This window comes from Lutzomyia longipalpis, chromosome 1 (assembly GCF_024334085.1).
Source record: "Lutzomyia longipalpis isolate SR_M1_2022 chromosome 1, ASM2433408v1".
In the NCBI taxonomy this organism is placed as follows: domain Eukaryota; kingdom Metazoa; phylum Arthropoda; class Insecta; order Diptera; family Psychodidae; genus Lutzomyia; species Lutzomyia longipalpis.
Window position 1 is genome coordinate 48,158,241 of NC_074707.1, and position 18,315 is coordinate 48,176,555.

Below are 18,315 nucleotides of genomic sequence, written 5' to 3' on the forward strand. Positions count from 1 at the left end.
TCAATTATTGTCACCGTATTAATTGATATTCTCACCCATTGACTTACGTTGTTGTTGCCCATCTTCTTTTGCAGAATGCATCCTTGCACCGTTCGTTAGCAGTTCATCGTCGGAGAAAATACCATTTGTGTTCCTGCCCCTACGCGGCCAGATTATTCATCCAAGTCGCGAAATCAATTTCCCAGGTATGTAGCCAATTACGCTGCAAACGTTCAAAGAAAAATTTGATTAATTGCCCAGTTGCGTCGCAAGATTAACTGCCAATGCCGACAGAAGGTAAGTCAATTTGACCATTGATTGTGGTGTCAACAGTTCCTTTTTTCGCATAATATTAATGCCTTTACGATAGCCTCGGACACGCATTCACGTACAACGCTCATTTTTCACCCAAAAGAATCTCTTCTCCTGTGAACTACGCGCTTGGCATCATCATAATGCCCAATCCATACAATCATTATATTGCATAAAAATCAATGCAAGCTTCCGCAATCGGCATCGCATGAAAGAGAAGAAAAAACGTTGATAAAGATAGAGGCGTGTAGTGATTGATATTTAGGGCGGGGGAATGGATCAAAATAAGTGTCGAGCAATTAATCTTCATTTATCGAGATGGACTTTTTATCTCCCATCCAAATTGGACACTTGTGTGATGAATTCTCAGACAGGTAACGCGGAATGTTACAGTAATTAAATACATATCAGATCATTTTAGGTGCGTTAACTTAATGTGACTCTCTGTATATAAAATTTAATTTTCTTCTTCTAAGAATGCAAATAGCCAGTAGCAATCATTAAGTAGGTGTGAGATTTGGAAGGGAATTAATTAGAAAAATTTGAAAACTTGAAAGGGCCGAAAGTTTGTTCAAGAACGGTGTCCCATGTAAACAATATTTGCTCAATATTTTGTCAAATATTGAATTTAATGTTGAGACAATTTGTGGCTTAAAGTTGTGGGAACTGTTTAATAATTTTTATTAAAACGATTTTGCAATTTATGTGTAAAAAATGTTATAGAATTTAGTATTGAACAGCAAGTCAAATATTGTGCAAAAATCAAACAATTATTGGGCAATATTTGACTAATTATTTAAAATATTTTTCTAATGAAAAATGATAAAATTAATATAAATTTTCTTCGTAGGAGGTAATTAAAATTTGATTTTCGTTAAGAAGTTTGGGTTTATATTTATTTTATTATTTAATGCCAACGTTTTAGGCAGACTTTCTTTCTTCCTCAATGAATTTTTAAGGTCCTGAGGAAGGACACAAATTGCCCAAAACATCAGTAGTTTTGATCGAAAAATTCAATTTTTTGCATTTCTTATTTCTAACGATCGCTTTAAATAATTTTTTTTCAATGATTTTCTTAACCATTCATTTGGACAATTATTGATCAATATTTGACCCAAAAATAGTCCGCAAATATTAAGCAATCTTTGATAATATAATTAGAGTAAAAAAAATAAATAAAATTTGACTCAAAATATAAAATATCTATCAGGAAAAGCTAAAGAAAAGAGAGAAATCATAAGAAAATTCCCTCAAAGCATTCGCCCACAAATAATCCTTATTTGTGATATTACAACACTATCTCATTTGCCTTTCCTGACGGCAAAATGTACCTACTTTAGTTAGTACATTCATAGAAGAAGTTATCTTCAAGCACCACAAGAAAATGCCTCCAAAAGGAGCGAACTATCCGATTGGAAGAGAATTCTTCCGTGTTTATGCAATGGTGCGGAGAACGTGTAAATGTTCCTTGGGCAACGTAAAAGAGTTGTTCTGTTGGGCAAAAAGAGGCATTTAATTGGCTAAGAAAAACACTTCTTTGACGTAAGATACGTTTTTACCTTTATAGAGTCATATACGGCAGAGGAATGTCCATATCCAGTGCAAGATTCTAATGCACACACCACATGAATTCACCCTTCGTTCATTCTTACCTCATTAAAAGGTGTTCGACAATGGCTCAGCAGCAAAGAAAAAATATATGTGTGTGGGGCAAATGTTAAGGAATTTACACGTGTTTACAGACCAACAGCCTCCCAGAGCATGGAGGTATAAACAGGAGAAGAGGAAAAAAAAAGAGTCAACATTATATCTTTTATGTCTTCATCGTCCAATGCCAATGGCATAATTTATTGGTTAAAAGTCCATCTTCATGAGGGAAGAAAAATAAATTAATAAGCAACAAATCGTTAATTTTGTATGATCACTCTCGCAAAGGAATAGATTAGTCTTACTTCGTGTTTTTAGGCCGCGATGGTCAAGAAAAAAAAGAAGAAGAACTAACTTCTCCCAAGAACGTAAATCAAATATTTGAGTGGAGAAAATTTAAGGTTTATTCTTAGGCAAAAGATACGATGAATAGGAATGAGAGAATTATTTTAATGACACCTTCGGAAATTCAATATTGCCCCAAACATCTCTCATTCAACAACCAATTGGGTGATCCCCATGAAAGAAGCAAGAACATGGCTCGTTATGGAGAGAGAAAAAAAATCCCGCAAAATTTTGCTTAGATCGCGGAGAAAATGGTTCAGGAGGAGGAATGACAGAGTCAATGACTTTTAGTTCTTGTTGCTGGAATTTAGGATCAGGTTTTTCATCTTAATACCCGCAACATCTGTTTGATGATGACATTTTCTAGCTGAAACATGTCGCGGATGAAAAGCCCGAAAAAAAAAGTCGGACAGAAAATTTGCACATTTGACCGTTAAACATTTTTTTATTTTTTAATGTTGTGGCCATTTATTGCGAATTTCGGTGCGGGCCCCAACATATTGGCGCAAGATAAATAATTTTTGCAGCACCACAGCCATATCGCAAGAGTGGCATAAATCTCTACCATCGCTTATAGAATCACCTCGGGGTACGCTAGAATTACCTTTTAGTGCCAATCGCCTATTAATTTTGAATTTTTATTTTGCCAAATTTAGGGCATATGCCTATGCCCTTAAAGGTGTTTCTTCATTTTAGTATGAGAAAAATATCTATTCCAGGAAACAATCAAGATAAACGCCTTGTAGAGGATTAAAAAGCGAATTAGAAAACTTCAGAAATTTCCCATTTTCCATTGGAATCTTCCGGGTAAAATTGACAAAGGTTTGCCAAAAAATGCAAAGAATCACGATTTTTATTTTGTGAAAGCTTTTAGTGGACGTTTCTCAGTCAGAATGTCTTCTTTGGCCTATATTGCGTCAATTTAATGCATTTCTTTCTTGGAAAAATCATTTATTTCTTCAAAATTTGTATAAAAAAAATGTTTCACGTTAGGGTCTACGTATGACCCAAAGAACACGTAAGAGTTAAAGTCTCTTACAATACATTGAGCATAAAAATACCTTGTCAAAAGATCTTGAAGAAACATCAAAGCAAAATGCTTGATGCATTAAATCATTAAAATAGAAAAAATAACACCGTGACGTCATTGTTTAAATTTTTTGAACAAATCTTTCCTCTCCAGCGAAAAATGGGGAGTTTCTTTGGCAATTCCTAATCCTCTAAAATTCTGATTTTTGATCCTTTAAAAAATTACTCGAGTTGTTTCCTTGAAAGAACGATTTTTCCATACAAAACGGATAAACTCTTTTAAATTGTAAATTGAAAAAAATATTAAATTCAATATTTAATCCTTGGCACGATCGACTAAATTGCCCTTAAAAGAGAGAAAAGGAATAAAAACAAATCTAAGCTTTGCGGTAATTTTTCCATTTCTTATCCAATCTTTGGCGGATCTTTCAAAGCCCATTGCACGAGAGAAAAGATATTGCTGAAGAATGTTCCTAGAATTGCATTTGACGGAGTGATTGAAATCAAGACTTTTTGCAGTCTATGGCACTATTATTGTATATCAAAAAACCAGATCGGGTTTGTATTAGAAAAGAGCATCATAAAAGAACCACACACATGAACTAATTTCATATAATGGGGCGCGCACCGGGTAGGAATTGCTCTCAATTACAATATTTCCGTGGAAGTTGGGAAAACAAGAAGTTGGTAAAAAGTGCCCGCGTGTTCATTGAACTCCACCAGCAATGATGATGAGTTTAATCTCTCTCTCTTTGCCCATATTGCATACACCTTTGCATAATCATCTCTTCCATCTCAAAATAAATAAATAAGAGAATATTACGATGATGGTTAGATTTTGAAATTATCGCGCTATATTCCACAATTATATTGCCTTGGCTAGTTAGAGAAGTTCCTACTGCTTGAATTATTTATTCTGTTCTTCCACTTTTTTTCTGCATCTTCCTCTTCATGTTTAGCCAGAAGATTCGTTAAAAATGAACAAGAATTGATCAAATGAAGAGTTTTTTTTGGTTGTGTGTAAATCCCACCGAATTTAAGGTCAGTGATTGGATCCGAAGGGGGACCACGTAGGACTAAAATGTTGAAATATATTTTTATTTATTGGAAAATGTATAGGATTGTCGCATTATCACTTTATGTAGCTGAGAATTCCACTTTGAGTGACAAAGATTATTTACGAATCAATTTGGTATGTGTTTAAGATATGGAATGCCTTAGAAGCGTCATAAATATCTCATAAATTTTAACTTTATGTCCAGCAATAAAATATGGGTGTAAAGAAAATGCTAAAGGAGACATTGAGGAATGTTGCAGCGAAATGTGTGAGATTTATCACAATTTTTGAACTTATTTACACATCATTCAAAAAGGAAATTATGACTGATTATTTTGCTTATTGTAATGAAGCTTATTTGCATAAATTTTCTTGCCAATTATTAGGCCAAGAATTGTCCACAAATTGTCAATTTATTTTAATATTATTTGTCTTAAGAATGTTTCAAGGAACGCGGTGAAATTATAAAATTCTTATTTTAGGAAAAAATCTTTGTCTTTCAGGAATTCTGAATCCAATATGTGCCGTGACTGGATCTCAATTTCTAACGAAGACTGGTTGGACAGAGTTACGGAACCCCCTGGACACAGATGTCCCATTCAGACTCTTCCGGGACGAGGGGAGAACCTTTCTGCAGGTGAGTATTTTATACATAAAAGAAAAGACAACAACAAAAAAGCCATTAAATGGCAACTTTGTGTAAGCTTTGGAGGGAAGACACTCAACTTGTGTGTAGTGTCTTTCCTCGTACATTAGATAAGACGGTCAAAGATGATTTGACGATGAAGTTAAGAGAGAGGTCCACAATAAAATCCCACAATTAATTTAAATGCAGTGGGTTGGAGAGGCGGATCTGCGGCACCGAATGCAGGGGCGACTTATCTTGGTGCATTTGCTGTGTCGCGATATGACTCCTCTGGATACTGCACTCCCACTGACCAACGGCTCCATCAGTGGAAGCAGCACCAGCGGTGGAGGTGAGTACGCACAGACTTATCTGGTTTTTCACTCCTCCAGCTTTTATCCCATCGCGTACCTTTGTGGTGCCACAGGTGGCTTATTATTTATTATACACAGAAGGACATAAGGGGAGACTTATTAATAACCTCGCGCGATGGACAGCCACAACCACGATAGACACTCGTTTTCACTCCTCAACCCTTTTTTGCTTTTTCCAAACCAACTTTGAAACATTGTAGACGACATAGAGCTCGCAGTTTGGAATTAAAGGGAAATAATATGCATACACCTCCCAAGTAGAAATAGTAATTATTTCGCGTGACACCACATATCCATCATTATCTCAACAACACTGTGGCTAAAATAAGAAGATTCCCCTCCGTGGTGGAAGAGATTTTCTGCAATTATAGCGTTGAGTTAATATATTTTAATTTTATATTAGACGATGCATATAATTCTTCAGTGATGTATGGAATATGGGGAGCTTCGGACAGAATAAAGAGGCAATTAGCAAGCTCTCTGAGAGAAAAAGATCTCTTTATTCCTTGAGTTTATATACAATGTAATTCAGTTTTAATGATAGGGAGATTTGTGGTTAAGCTTACTTATGATGTTTGTGGCTTTTGTAAAAATAAAATATTTTCCTTATTTCTCTATTTTTCTCAAATAAGTTCTAATAAGAATATTTTAAAGTTGACGTGGTGTATGATTTTAAAGTTGTCTAAAAATCAATTTTAATTGTATGAAAAATGTTCTTGAAAGGAGCTTATTCACTCTGTACGGAAAAACTATCGTTCGAGGAAAAATCATTACTATTTTCTTCTTTTTTTCTGACGTATTGACATTATTGCAAGAGGCTTCCGGTATTCGCCAGAGGAAAATTCCCGCTCACCCAAGGAAAAGCAGCAATTTATGCCAAAGCTTTCGAGCCTAATAGTGGCTCTTCTTCAGTGGCTGAAAGGACACATTTATTTCAATAGGCTCGAAAGCTTTGGCATAAATTGTTGCTTTTCCTTGGGTGAGCGGGAATTTTCCTCTGACGAACACCGGAAGACTCTTGCAACAAAAATCATTACAATCATTTGCGTAATTTCTATAAAGGATAAAGAAAGAATTTGCTTACTTTTCATTGCGATTAACTGAAAAACTTTGTCAGCAATAGTCCTCAAAAATACAAAATATGACGTCAGAAATCCATGTAAATATTGGACAAATCAATATTTAATATTCTCATATACAAATATTTTTTTAACAGACCAAAATTAAGGAATAAATCGCAGAATTTCCTTAAAAACTGCTTGAAAAAAAATTCTTTCAGACTTAAAGCTCTTCATTTAAATTTAAATCAGAGCTTTCTTCATGGTTAAAATTATGTACAAAAACCTTTTCGTAGTGCTCATAGATGTACTTCCTCAGACCGAGCAATAATTTCTCTTGCAAACTCCGAATCATATTTTACATAAAATCATTTCCAATATACGTGACACGGAAAGTGATCTGAAACTTCTGCGCAAAACTAGCTGATTGAGTAGATACTTCTTATGCTTTGCTATAAATAGTCTCACCATGGAGTCTTGCGCAAAGACGATGATATGATAAGAAATTACTGTTGATTTTGTATAATTGACCACGCCGATACGCAAGAGGAAAACATAATACCCCATAATGCAGTGAATGTCACATTTTCTCGATAGAATCTATCGTGAATTGATTTAGAATCTTGTTTAGTGGTTGTCTGTGCGTTATTTTTTAATGAAGAATTCTTTCTTCGTGACCGCAGCTGTGAGTTGCGATAGAACTACGGAGATATGGGACAAATAGGAGAGACATATAGCATAGAAATCTTTTATAAAATATATTGCACACATAACATTTCTAGGTGTGCTGTAAATTTAGAGAGAATGGTGAAAATTTAGCATTGCTAATATAAACATTTTTCTTTCTTTTTTTTTCGTGGACTTTTATTGCATAGTCGCATCTGTGGATGATGATTTACTGCCGAACCAGAATATCTTCACACCTTGTGTGGCTTTTCGTGTTGCTGGGACACCAATTAAGCATGTGAATAGTAAGTAAATTGGATGGGTGTTATGTATTATTAACTGTGTAGTGATTTATTGGTTTTTCATGCAAAATGCAGCGCGATGCATTTACTGCAAAAGGCTAATCCTTTTGCGAAAAATCACACCCATTTCACGGAGAGTTTTATGGAAATGCGCGCTTCTTAGCATATTGAAAATCTCTTTTAACATCTTCCGACTGCTTTTTCCTCCTTGGCCCTTCAACCTACAACATCTCTCACCTTTTTTTCTTCAACCTTATGTCTCGCCAAATTACGCCTAAGTCTTTTTCCTCAATACAATCATCAAAAGAGAGCTTCGAATTTAAAGAAAAAAAAGAAAACCTCCATAGTGTTGAAGCGCGTGCACCTTACACAACAATATTATTATTAATGTTCTCTTCTTAACACGATGTTTTTAACTACTTTGTACAAATTCACCGTGAAGCCATTGATGGCGTGGAAGCAAAAGAAGTAACAAAAAAAACCCACAGCATTACACAAAACGCCACCTCTTTAGTGAATCTTCCTCTTTGCTGGATCTTTCTTGGTGGAGGAGCAAGAAAAAAAGCAAAGAAAAGAAATTCTGCACGAGAGACAAGGTCGCAATTGATTTGTGCTGTGGGTGAGGAAACCCAAAGCAATTCTTGTCCCAGAGAAAAGACACCAAACAATGATCTTTTCTTCCACAGCAAACAAATACAGTGTGCACAAAACAATGTGGCACACGAGACGATGGGAAGCAGCAGCTTTCCGTGGAAGAATGTGGGGAAAGAGTTTGTGTGAAAAAGGAGGGAAAGTGAAATGATTCAGGAGCTCCAATTCCCAAGATCTTTTTTCTTCTTCTTAATATTCCCCCTTTAAATTTATTCAATCGCAATGGGGAAAAAACATGAAGAAAAGAGAGTTGAAATGCATGATTATTTGACCATCGTTGGATGAAAAATGATTTAGTTTTTTTTTTGTCATTCAGAGATTGAAATTAAATGTAGCATGAACGTTAAAAATCCGTCATAAGCTTTCACGAAGTTCGCTTAATTATTTTTTAATGAATGAGAGAACTTTTATACTTTTATTAAAGATTAAGAAAAGTCATTTGCAAGATCTTCAAGAGATTAAACAAATGGTGTTTATCTGTAAAATAATTTTTTAAAGCATTTTGAGATTGAAGACTGCTGTTTTCGGGTTGCACATACCAAATAATAGTTTTAGGTTTGAATTTAGCACATTTTGGGTTGAATTTACTATTTTTGAGCCTAAATTTACTACTTTTAGGATTCAATTTTAGTCATTTTTAGACTTGAATAAAAAATTATTTAAGCTTTTTTAGATTGAAGATTCTGCTTTTTTTAGGCTTGAAATTACCACGTTTTTGGTTGAACTTACTTTCGGCTTGAATTTACTATACTTTTTTGACCTTTCTACGCATGAATTTAATATTTTTTTTTAAAGTTTTATTCTTTAAAACTTAAGTGAAGTGGAACACCTACTAATACATATTTTTATGCTTGAATTTAGTCTTTTTTATTAGGCTTGAAGTTACCACGTTTCAGTCGTTTCAGTCCTTTAGAAAGTTGATTAAATATTTTTTTAGGCTTCAGCTTAGCATCATCTGAGCCATTTTGAGACTAAAAACCAATATTTCGAATTCCTTGGCAAATCATTTGAATATTTTAACGAATAAACGCGAATATTTCCGAAGATCAGAGTAATTTCATTCCTATTTAGAAAAAAAATTCAACACATAGATGGCTCCCTTTTCTTCCTTTGCCCTCTAGCGGGAGAATTAAATATTGCGTACCTAATTTTTTTAACAATGATTTCTCAATCTATTCAATATATTGAAACATTTCTCTTTGAATAAGAAGCTCTCTCTAAAAAAAATTCACAAACGAGATTTTCTTCACTTTTCCCTCCCAAAAGGCAGAGAAGTTCCTCATTAAGCACATGATATTATGAAGGTACTTTAACTTTGATGACTCTTGTATGGACTCACGCGGGGAGTTTTTTGCATACAATGGGACAAATGATGATAAAAATGACCATGGGAACGACAGAAGAAATCTCCAATGCTGATGGCGCACACTTAATGAGATCACGCAGAAAGTAAAAGTCTGTCTCGGATTTCAGAAGAAGTTAAAAAAAAATCCAGAGCGGAGATTTCTTCTGCTGACCAATTGATAGTCACATTAATGCGTAACTTTTTTTTCTTTCTCATCTTTGCCTCTCTTGTAGATGTTACCGAAGTCTCATTTCAATCGGAATCATCCACCGCCAGCAATTCTGAGGGTTTAACAACCCGAGAGTACGTTGTTATTGGGCTGTGTAGCCTCCTTCTGGGACTAATCTACGTGGCTTCGGTCTTCCTGTATCTGCACATGAAGAAGCGGAAGAATCAGAGCCCCAGTGGCTCTGTTAGTGGGCACACCGTGAAGAACAACGAACTCCCCTTCCCGCCGAATGATCAAGTAACATACGGGCCTGGTTTTCACAGGAATGGCGGCTCCAGCCTGTACGGAAGTAAATCCTATTCACCACGAAATCAGGGGAGCAACATGCGCAACGTAACAGGTGGGAATCTCGTTGGGGAAGAAATGGGAATTATTAAGAGCAACCCATTGCTGAAGCATTTTCCCAATTTGAGCGACAACTCTGGCTTCATGAGTGATCAGTCCAATTCCAATTCGGAATTTGACGATGATCTTCCACAGATTGACATTGAGAAGACCCAGGCAACAGTTCATCTCAATTCAGGGAGAACATCACCAAAAGTACGCGGTGATGATGCCCATGCCGAGAGTAGTGCAGGGAATCAGGATACAGAGAGGATTCCCGAAGAAAATGTCTCAATAGTCGAAGATATGACAGCAGAGGATAAATTGGAGAATATGAAGGCAATCGTTAATGGTACAATCAGGAGGAAGTTGTACTTCAATCCAGCTTACTTTGAACCTGACCTCCTGGCATCACCACCCCCGGCAGCTCTGGAGTTTCTTCACAAAATCCGAGAAGTAATTACAATTGCTAAATTCAAAATGGCAACGAAAAAATACCAACCATGCTTGGAAGCCTTGCCTGAGGAACTACAGAATGGATCTGAGATTTACTACGGAAGATCTGCACCACCGTCAAGCCGCAGGAGTAGTGTTATTGCAAAATCGGACACATCCAAAAAGAAAGCTTCATGCTCTGGATGTCCTGGGTGTGAAACAGCCTCTGCTTCATCAGTGAAACAATCAGCTCAGCTGCAGCTTCCTTCATCACAACTAGACGATGGTAATTGCAAGAATTGCGGCGATAAGAGGAATAGCATAAGGAAATGGCTCGAAGGGGTTTCCTCGGGTGTTAATGAGGAGAGTCCTATTTCAGACACGGAAAAGAAGGATTCAGATACGTGTGAAAAGGACCCGAAGAAAACGGATTTACTGAAGAAGAATCTCAAGCATTTGGGCACGGATAGTTCATCAAGTTCTGATTCGGACACCATAAAAGCCAACAGTGTAAAGAGCAACAAACGCCGTGCCCCACCAATTCCAACTAATCCTCCAAGAATCATCACCCGACCTAAAGTTCCACCACCTCCTGTTAAGGAATCCGACAAGGCTCAGCTCTACAGTAAAATCGCGAGTTCTGAAATTTACAATAATCCGCAATTTATGCAATCAAGCCCTGAGCTACCACCGAAGAATCCTCATGCCGCACGACAGCCGGGTCGTGGGCACAGGAAGCAAAAGATGGAGGTAATGGATCAATATTCAACAGCACCACCACTAAATGTTCAAGTCAGGAAGCAGGAGATGCTGCGAAATATGCCAGACATGGTTTATGAAGCTCTCTCAAAGGACTACCGGAATCGAACGCAAACAATTGAAAGTCCCTTTGGGACGCTAAAGCTTCCAACACCCGACTACACGGATGAAGACTACCAGGTGCACAACTTCAGGAAACCCGGTGACTCCCCAACAGTTCCTACACCAGACTACAGTAGTCTCAGTCGAATACGGGGGAGAACGTGCTCTCCGGGATCTCCAATATATGCTCGGAAATCTCCTCATTATTTGATCGTTGACTACGAAACCGATAGCCTCGAGAGGGCTCCTTGCAACAGACTCCGGAAGAAATTCTCCTCCCCATCATCGTCAAATAGCAGCAGTGATTCCCAACCAAGTCCATCCCTCAGCGCTGCCCTGCCACTGGAGGAAGAAGTTGAAATGCGCAATGCAGTCTATGACAGAGTTGAGGGGTTTAGGAAGGACACAATTTGCGATGTGGTGAAGAATAAGAAGAAAGCCGACTATTCATTGGTATCGGAAGTCTATGTGGGGAATGCGGGCTTCTCCAAACGTGGGAGACAACCTCCTAAAATTAAATACAACGTTCCCTGCGCCGGGAGTATGACAATTGAACTGGATCCAAGTCCCGATGAGTATGATCTGTCAACGGATAGTGATCAATTTGAACCCGATACGCTCGATAGGAAGCCCAAGAAGACGGCTTCTCCGGCACAGACGGCAAACATCAAAGCTTGGAATAATCATCTGGATAAGGCGACTGAATTCCTCAATAGTACAGACAATAAAGTTAACTACTCTTCCCTGGAAAATATGACATCCCTCCCGGATTTGAATCATATGCAGCAGAGGCAAAATCAGCTTGTCCTCAAGACAACGGGATCATTTAAGAGTGATTCATTGAGTCAGATCTGCAATCCTCCTGTCTCCAAGACTTTTGGGAGTCTAAGGGAGATCTACGAAGCTAAGACACAGAAGAATCTTCAACGACCACCACTAACGAATATTGATTTCATGGACAAGGGGAGATTGCTAACGCTCGAGGAGAGGCACGCAAAAAGACAGCGTGCAATAACGGAGAATACGCTAAATAGGAAGAATAAGCCCCTACCTCCGGATGTAATACCCTACAATTCGCACTATGATCACCCGAAACCACCTATTGCGGTATCCCCAACGCACACAGCTGCAAAAAACCTAACAGTCTGGAATGCGGATGAATTCAATAGTTCCGCAGATCAGCCGAATTACCAGGAGGAGACATTTGAACAGGATACAGATACGTATGAAACGCGGAGTACGAATAGTGAAACAACTGAATTTACCGGAGTTTCAGAGACTCTTGCTAATTCGGAATTTGAGCACGATCGACGGATCCTGGCCAATAATCTCGAGTACCCAACAACCAAGGAGTACACGACGATCAATAAGCTGTCCCGCTTCTACGACAACAATGACTACATTGCAGAGAATGATGGATGCTACATCAATAAGATGGAAGGGAAGGCCGAAGACACCTTGGATACGTACATGACAATTGAGGAAGTTGGCATAAAGAAGAGCAATGATGTGGAAAAGGCGGATGAGATTAAGGAGCAGAGTGACATGGATCGCATTGAGGTGATCAGTACGAAATCCCTAACGAACTCCCTTAAGACAAACTCATCGAAGAGTACGCTCAAATCTGCAAAGTTCTCCGTGAATCTAACGGATCTCAAGGAGCACACAAACTTGCAGGCACCGAAGATTTTCCGGGTGGAAATAAATGGTGAGAGTGACGCCATGAAACTTGCCATGGGGATGCGTGATCGTGCCAAGAAATCCAAGGATATCAAAAATGCATGGAAGAGATTTGTTAGCCTAGCATCGTCAAAGCTACGCGTTAGCAGCCCAACGAAGCCTGATATCAAGTTTAACTTTGTCGATGAATGCCTCGAAGCGGGTGGGGATCGTGATGAGGGGGTACACTCCTTGATTGATGAGAATATGAATGAGAACAAGACTGCTGTTGATCGCGTAATACACATTTCACCACCACGAACGGGTCAGAAGACTGAACCCGATAGTGGGTACATGAGTGCTGATTCCAATGAATCCAAGGCCTACAACCGCAAATTCTACGATCGTTTCAACTTCAAAGCGATCGAGGATAAGATCAATGAAGCCTCCTACATTGACATTGTGGAATGTCCCGAACTTGAGACTGATCGCCCCTACCCGGCTATTCACGACGATGGCAACAAGATCACCCTGGAGATCACAGACAACGCAGAGGAAGAGCACGAAAGGATGGGCCATTCAATTGTCGAAGTGGGTGATGTAGCTGATAACAATTCAGAGCACTACAGTAGTGGCCTGTCCACATCTGAGGAGGAAAGTGACGACGATGGGGATGATTTGTGCGAATCTGGAGCTGAAAGCGTGGAAACGCATTCAGTGTTCTTCAAGCAAATGCGGCAGTAGTCAAATTTAATTTTAATTCATTTTGCAATATTTAATGTAATATTTTGTGTTAATATTAGTTAACTATTTTATTTTTTAATTTTAAATTTAAATAAGACGTGGTGATTGTGTCTTAGATCGTGAGATCTTCGTAATTGTGGGGCGTTGGGAATAAAACGTTTGAATTTTTGGCAGATTCTTTAGTTAAAGATCGCGATCTTTCTGCAAAAGTAGGGCCAGTTTTCACAGATTTTTTTGCACGAGATCTCTTTGCCAAAGATCGCGATCCTTAAGTGATCCTCAACACTATTTTAAATGATTGTCAATTTCAAAAAAATGTTCTCATTCTGAAATAAAAAATTACTTGTGCTTTGGAAAAGATTTTTTTATTTGATCTTCAAATAATTTTTCAGTTAAATGAGATTAAAAAAATATTATTTAAAATGCGAAAATCAAGCTTAAGAAAATCTTAAAAAAATATATTTCAAAATACAACCATTTTGAAGAAAGGAGTTCATGCACGGGCCATGAAAAACTTCCTCATTTACAAAACAATTTTGACGAATTCCGTCATGTAGAGAAATAAAAAACACTGAAAAATCCAAAGAGAAACTCCCCAATATCCACTGGGATCACATAGAAAAAAATGTAAAAAAAAGATTGCAAAAAATATTGAAATATTACGAAACCATTTGCAGTTTTTGCCCCTCTAAAAAATGTTTCAATACTTTTTTGGAGACTTGTCGTTCATTTTCCGCGAAGGTTTTTTTCTTTTTTCTTTTTTTGCAAATTAATAATAAACATTAAGAAAATTGACACTTTTATTAATTTTTATGCAAAATTAATTTGAAAAAAAAAAACCTCCGAGGAAAATGAACGACAAGTCTCCAAAAAAAGTTTTGAAACATTTTTCAAACGGACAAAACCTGCAAATGGCGTCGCTATATTTCAATTTTTTGACAATCTTTATTTGCATTTTTTTATATGACCCCAATAAATTTTGGGTAGTTGCTCTCGTGATTCTTCAATGTTTTTTGATTCTCTACAAGATGGAATAGGTTAAATTTGTTCTGCGATAGAGGAAGTTTTTACATGGCCCGTGCATGAACTCCTTTAAAAGATTTTCAAAGTAAAGAAATGTTCTTGTTGTGCAAGAAAATAACTGATTCACGGTAAAGGAATATTTTATGTGATCTTTAAATAATTTTCCCGTAAAATTCAGCTTTAAAAAATAACTAAAAATATACAAATCAAGCCTAAGAAAATCTTTGGAAAATCCTGCAAAATTCCATCATTTTAAACTAATTAAAAAAAAGGATGAATTTTATTAGAAATTAAATGACAAAAAATCAAGTCTAAATTCCTTATTCCTCGACAAAATGAAAGGACCACGATCACAGTATAATCACCTAAAATGTACATGAGAAACCTAAGTTTATAAAACGGGCTGACAAAATGGTGCAATAAGAGAAAGACTTTGGAGCAAGCAAAGCAATAAAATCCCAATAAGATCATTTTCCCTCCCCAAAAATCCCTCTAGGATTACTTTAAAAATACTTTTTTTATACAATCCGGGAGTCTCTGTTGTACCTGAGCGAAGGATATTTATAATTTTATTTACTTTTAAAAGAAAAATTATTTAAACAAAAAAAATTAACGAGAGTCTTTTGCAAATAAAAAATCTCTCGAAAAAGCTCACTCACGGGGTTGTTTATTTTTTTTTATTTCGATCAATTAGGAAATTGTGCCTAAAAAATTAGTTTTTAAGAAAACTTCAATAAAAAAAATTCTCTGTAAATTTTCCAAATAATAACTGTGCAATCTTTTTTTAATTTTTAATTTATGCTCTCTGTAGATTTTAATGTTAAATTGTAGATTATATAGGTGGACGATAGGCATTGAAAATAGTTCATGTGATAAAGGCCGGATGTGCAATAACAATGTGTATGGAAATCAAAGAGTTTTTATATACAAAACTTCGGCAATTTTTTATTTTAAGTATTTTTATTTAACATTTTTTTTAACTTTATTCTCTTAAAAATATTTTTACACACACTCGCTGATTGTTTTCACATTAGTTTTAGTGTATAGCTCCAGATGCAGCTATAAATCCAAAAAAAAGGAATAAAATTCAATCAATAAAATAGTGAGAAAAAAACTTCTTTTTAAGTTCTTTAAAGAAATTCTAAGATTTAGCATTTAATGTGGGTTTCAGAGGAGAAAATTGTAATTTGTTTTTTTTTTTTTGAGTCGCATAGCTTCATAAGTACCTGCCAGATAGAAAATTAATTCTCAAGACAGGTGCAAATCAGCTGTAAATTTTCATTTTTTAACTTTAATTATTGTACTATAAAACTCTAATGATTTTAATTTAATAATTTTTGTTTTTAATGGGTGTGCAATTAAATAGAATTATTAAATCATTTTTTAAGCTTTCCATTTTGTGTTTGGGGACAAAAAGGTGATTTTAATCTTTTTATTTAGTGGGCAAAAAAAATTGAAAAATAGAATATTTTGGGTATGGGTGGAGGGGAGGTGGAGTAATGTACAAAACCCTCAAAAAGTTTCCGGGCAAGCAAAAATGGGGTATTTTTTAAGGCAAATTTCAAGTGGCTATATCTCCGGCTATGGCCAACCGATTTTCAAAAATTTATAAGTTTTGGAAAGGTACATTTCTCACCTTTCCAAAACAGGTAAATTTTTTAAAATCGGTTAACCCGTTGTTTCTTGGCAGCCATTTTGGTGAAAGTATGTAAAAGTATTTTTTCACTGTGGTTCATTAGAATGGCCACCACGACTTAACCGCTTGACCGATTTTCAAAAGTGCATCAGATTTGGAAAGGGAATTAAATTACCTTTCCGCCGATGCTCTATTCATCAAAATCAGTGCACTAGCGGCTGAGATGCAAGAGGTCAAAGTCAAAATTTGTGAAATCGTGAAAAAAACGCTTTTGCCTAGGTTTACCAAAATGGCTGCCAAGGGATAACAGATTGACCGATTTTCAAAAATTTACCTGTTTTGGAAAGGTGAGAAATGTACCTTTCCAAAACTTATAAATTTTTGAAAATCGGTTAGCCACAGCCGGAGATATAGCCACTTGAAATTTGCCTTCAAAAATACCCCATTTTTGCTTGCCCGGAAACTTTTCGCGGGTAGTGTACGTATAGCATAATTTAGCATAAAATCTTTAGTTTCTATTTAAGGAATTTGTTGGTAATTTTATGAAATTTCTTTTATATATTTTTGTTTATTTTAAATGCTTAATTTCCAACGAAATGTAATTTTATTTCTTGTTCTCTCTTTTGATAAATAAAGTGTTTGGAAAAATGTGAATTTTCAGCGTTTTACCTCTAATATCCTGACCAGGGAATATCCTTCAGATTTTTGGCTTCTTCGGCAGGGAACCAAATGCAGAGATCACGGTGCCTTTTGTTCCGGTTATATTTGTCGTGAGGGATGGTTGAACTAATCCAGCTGGTTTGAGAGCTGCAGAATTTGCCGAAGGTCCTGGTTGATCCCATTTTGATTTCCTGCAAAACACACCAAAATGTTCTTTATTAGTTAAAAAGAAACTTCCGGAAGGAATAAAGAAAACTCACCTCTTCTTTGCTTCCTCTTCAGCCTTCCTGGCAGCAGCAGCAACTTGTTCCATCTTTGCATTGTCCTTCTTCTCCTTTTCCCGTTTATCCATTTCAGCCTTTTGTGCCTTTGCCAGCTCCTCGTAGAAGCTCTCCTTGCCCCACTGCAGGGGATCATAGATTTCCGGAGGATAATTCGTTCCCAGCTCATTTATATCACAAAATTGAATTAATTTCTCATAAATACTGGGATTCCGGAACTCCTTTCGCTCCTGGATGACCTTATTCATGTCCATGTTGTTATTCTTCATCTTCTCGTACAAATTATTGATCTTCTCCTGCAATTCCGGAGCACACTTCCCTTTGGGTTCCGGTGGTAGCTGGAAACCGTATTCGGCAAATTTATCCGTCTTACTCTCCTGCTGCTCCTTGTCCACCACTTGATCCTCCTCCTCACTGATATCCATGGCACTAATGTCTGAATTGGGCGAAACGTTTTCCTCATCCGAAATCTGAGCCTCATCGTTGTAGCTCACAAGCCGGAGAGCTTTCTTCGGTGGTTGGGGTTTTGTCTGGGTACCCACAAAGGGTGGTGTCGCTGAGACTTCTCTGCTAACCGGATGTGGGGTACCAGCAGCTGATTTTGTTGCCTGATTCGGGGTCTGCTGTGGGTGGAAGGATATTTGTTATTGTTTTGATTACCATGAAGATTTTGTTTTCTCACACGTGTTATTTACCTTTGTTGACCCTTCTGACACGGGTGAGTAGTCATCCGGATGATCTTCATTCTCAGAATCTGTGTAGTTTGCAGTTAGTGAAGCCAGAGCTGAATTTTTTGCACTCATTTTCGCAGGACGTCTGGGAAGTTTATGAATGTCAAAATAAAAATAATAAACAAGAAGGGTTCTATTGGGATGTCCCACAATTAGCCGCAGTTGATGAGATTTTAATGAGTTTTTATGTACGAGGTCTCATGAGGGTGTTTTCTGAGACAACCCAATACACTTTTCTTTTGTGAGGTTCAATATGGGAATAAAAACATTACAACGTCCTATATTGTCCTCTTGTTATTTACAAGAAAATTTAATTTTTCTCTCTCTTTCATGCTCTTTGTC

At 36.8% G+C, this 18,315-nt stretch overlaps 4 protein-coding genes across 6 annotated transcripts in view; 2 read left to right on the top strand and 2 right to left on the bottom strand.

The window, feature by feature from the left end:
- LOC129787935 (uncharacterized) overlaps nt 1-16,126 on the top strand; it is a 69,141-nt gene extending 53,015 nt beyond the window's left edge. The window contains exons 5-9 of the mRNA XM_055823792.1: nt 75-185; nt 4,873-5,006; nt 5,205-5,346; nt 7,302-7,397; nt 9,624-16,126. Coding sequence (XP_055679767.1) covers nt 75-185; nt 4,873-5,006; nt 5,205-5,346; nt 7,302-7,397; nt 9,624-13,642 — 4,502 coding nt within the window. The 3' untranslated portion in view covers nt 13,643-16,126. The remainder of the gene's footprint in view (nt 1-74; nt 186-4,872; nt 5,007-5,204; nt 5,347-7,301; nt 7,398-9,623) is intronic.
- The window catches only part of LOC129787983 (protein Peter pan), a 1,185,971-nt gene that overhangs the window by 388,987 nt on the left and 778,669 nt on the right, over nt 1-18,315 (top strand). The window lies entirely within an intron of this gene.
- LOC129787980 (L-dopachrome tautomerase yellow-f2-like) overlaps nt 1-18,315 on the bottom strand; it is a 1,067,766-nt gene that overhangs the window by 388,987 nt on the left and 660,464 nt on the right. The window lies entirely within an intron of this gene.
- Nucleotides 15,600-18,115, bottom strand: LOC129788012 (SAP30-binding protein). 3 transcript variants are annotated; one of them, XM_055823974.1, is made up of 4 exons: nt 17,938-18,115; nt 17,222-17,862; nt 16,971-17,152; nt 15,600-15,724 (listed from the first exon to the last, which is right to left on the bottom strand). In XM_055823974.1, exons 1-3 carry the CDS (start codon nt 18,043-18,045, stop codon nt 16,999-17,001), a joined length of 903 nt encoding a protein of 300 aa, XP_055679949.1. In that variant the 5' UTR covers nt 18,046-18,115; the 3' UTR covers nt 15,600-15,724; nt 16,971-16,998. The 3 variants fall into 3 exon arrangements, with proteins under 3 accessions (XP_055679949.1, XP_055679946.1, XP_055679947.1); XM_055823971.1 differs by having other exon boundaries at nt 17,222-17,865; nt 17,938-18,114; XM_055823972.1 differs by lacking the exon at nt 15,600-15,724 and having other exon boundaries at nt 16,887-17,152; nt 17,222-17,865; nt 17,938-18,114.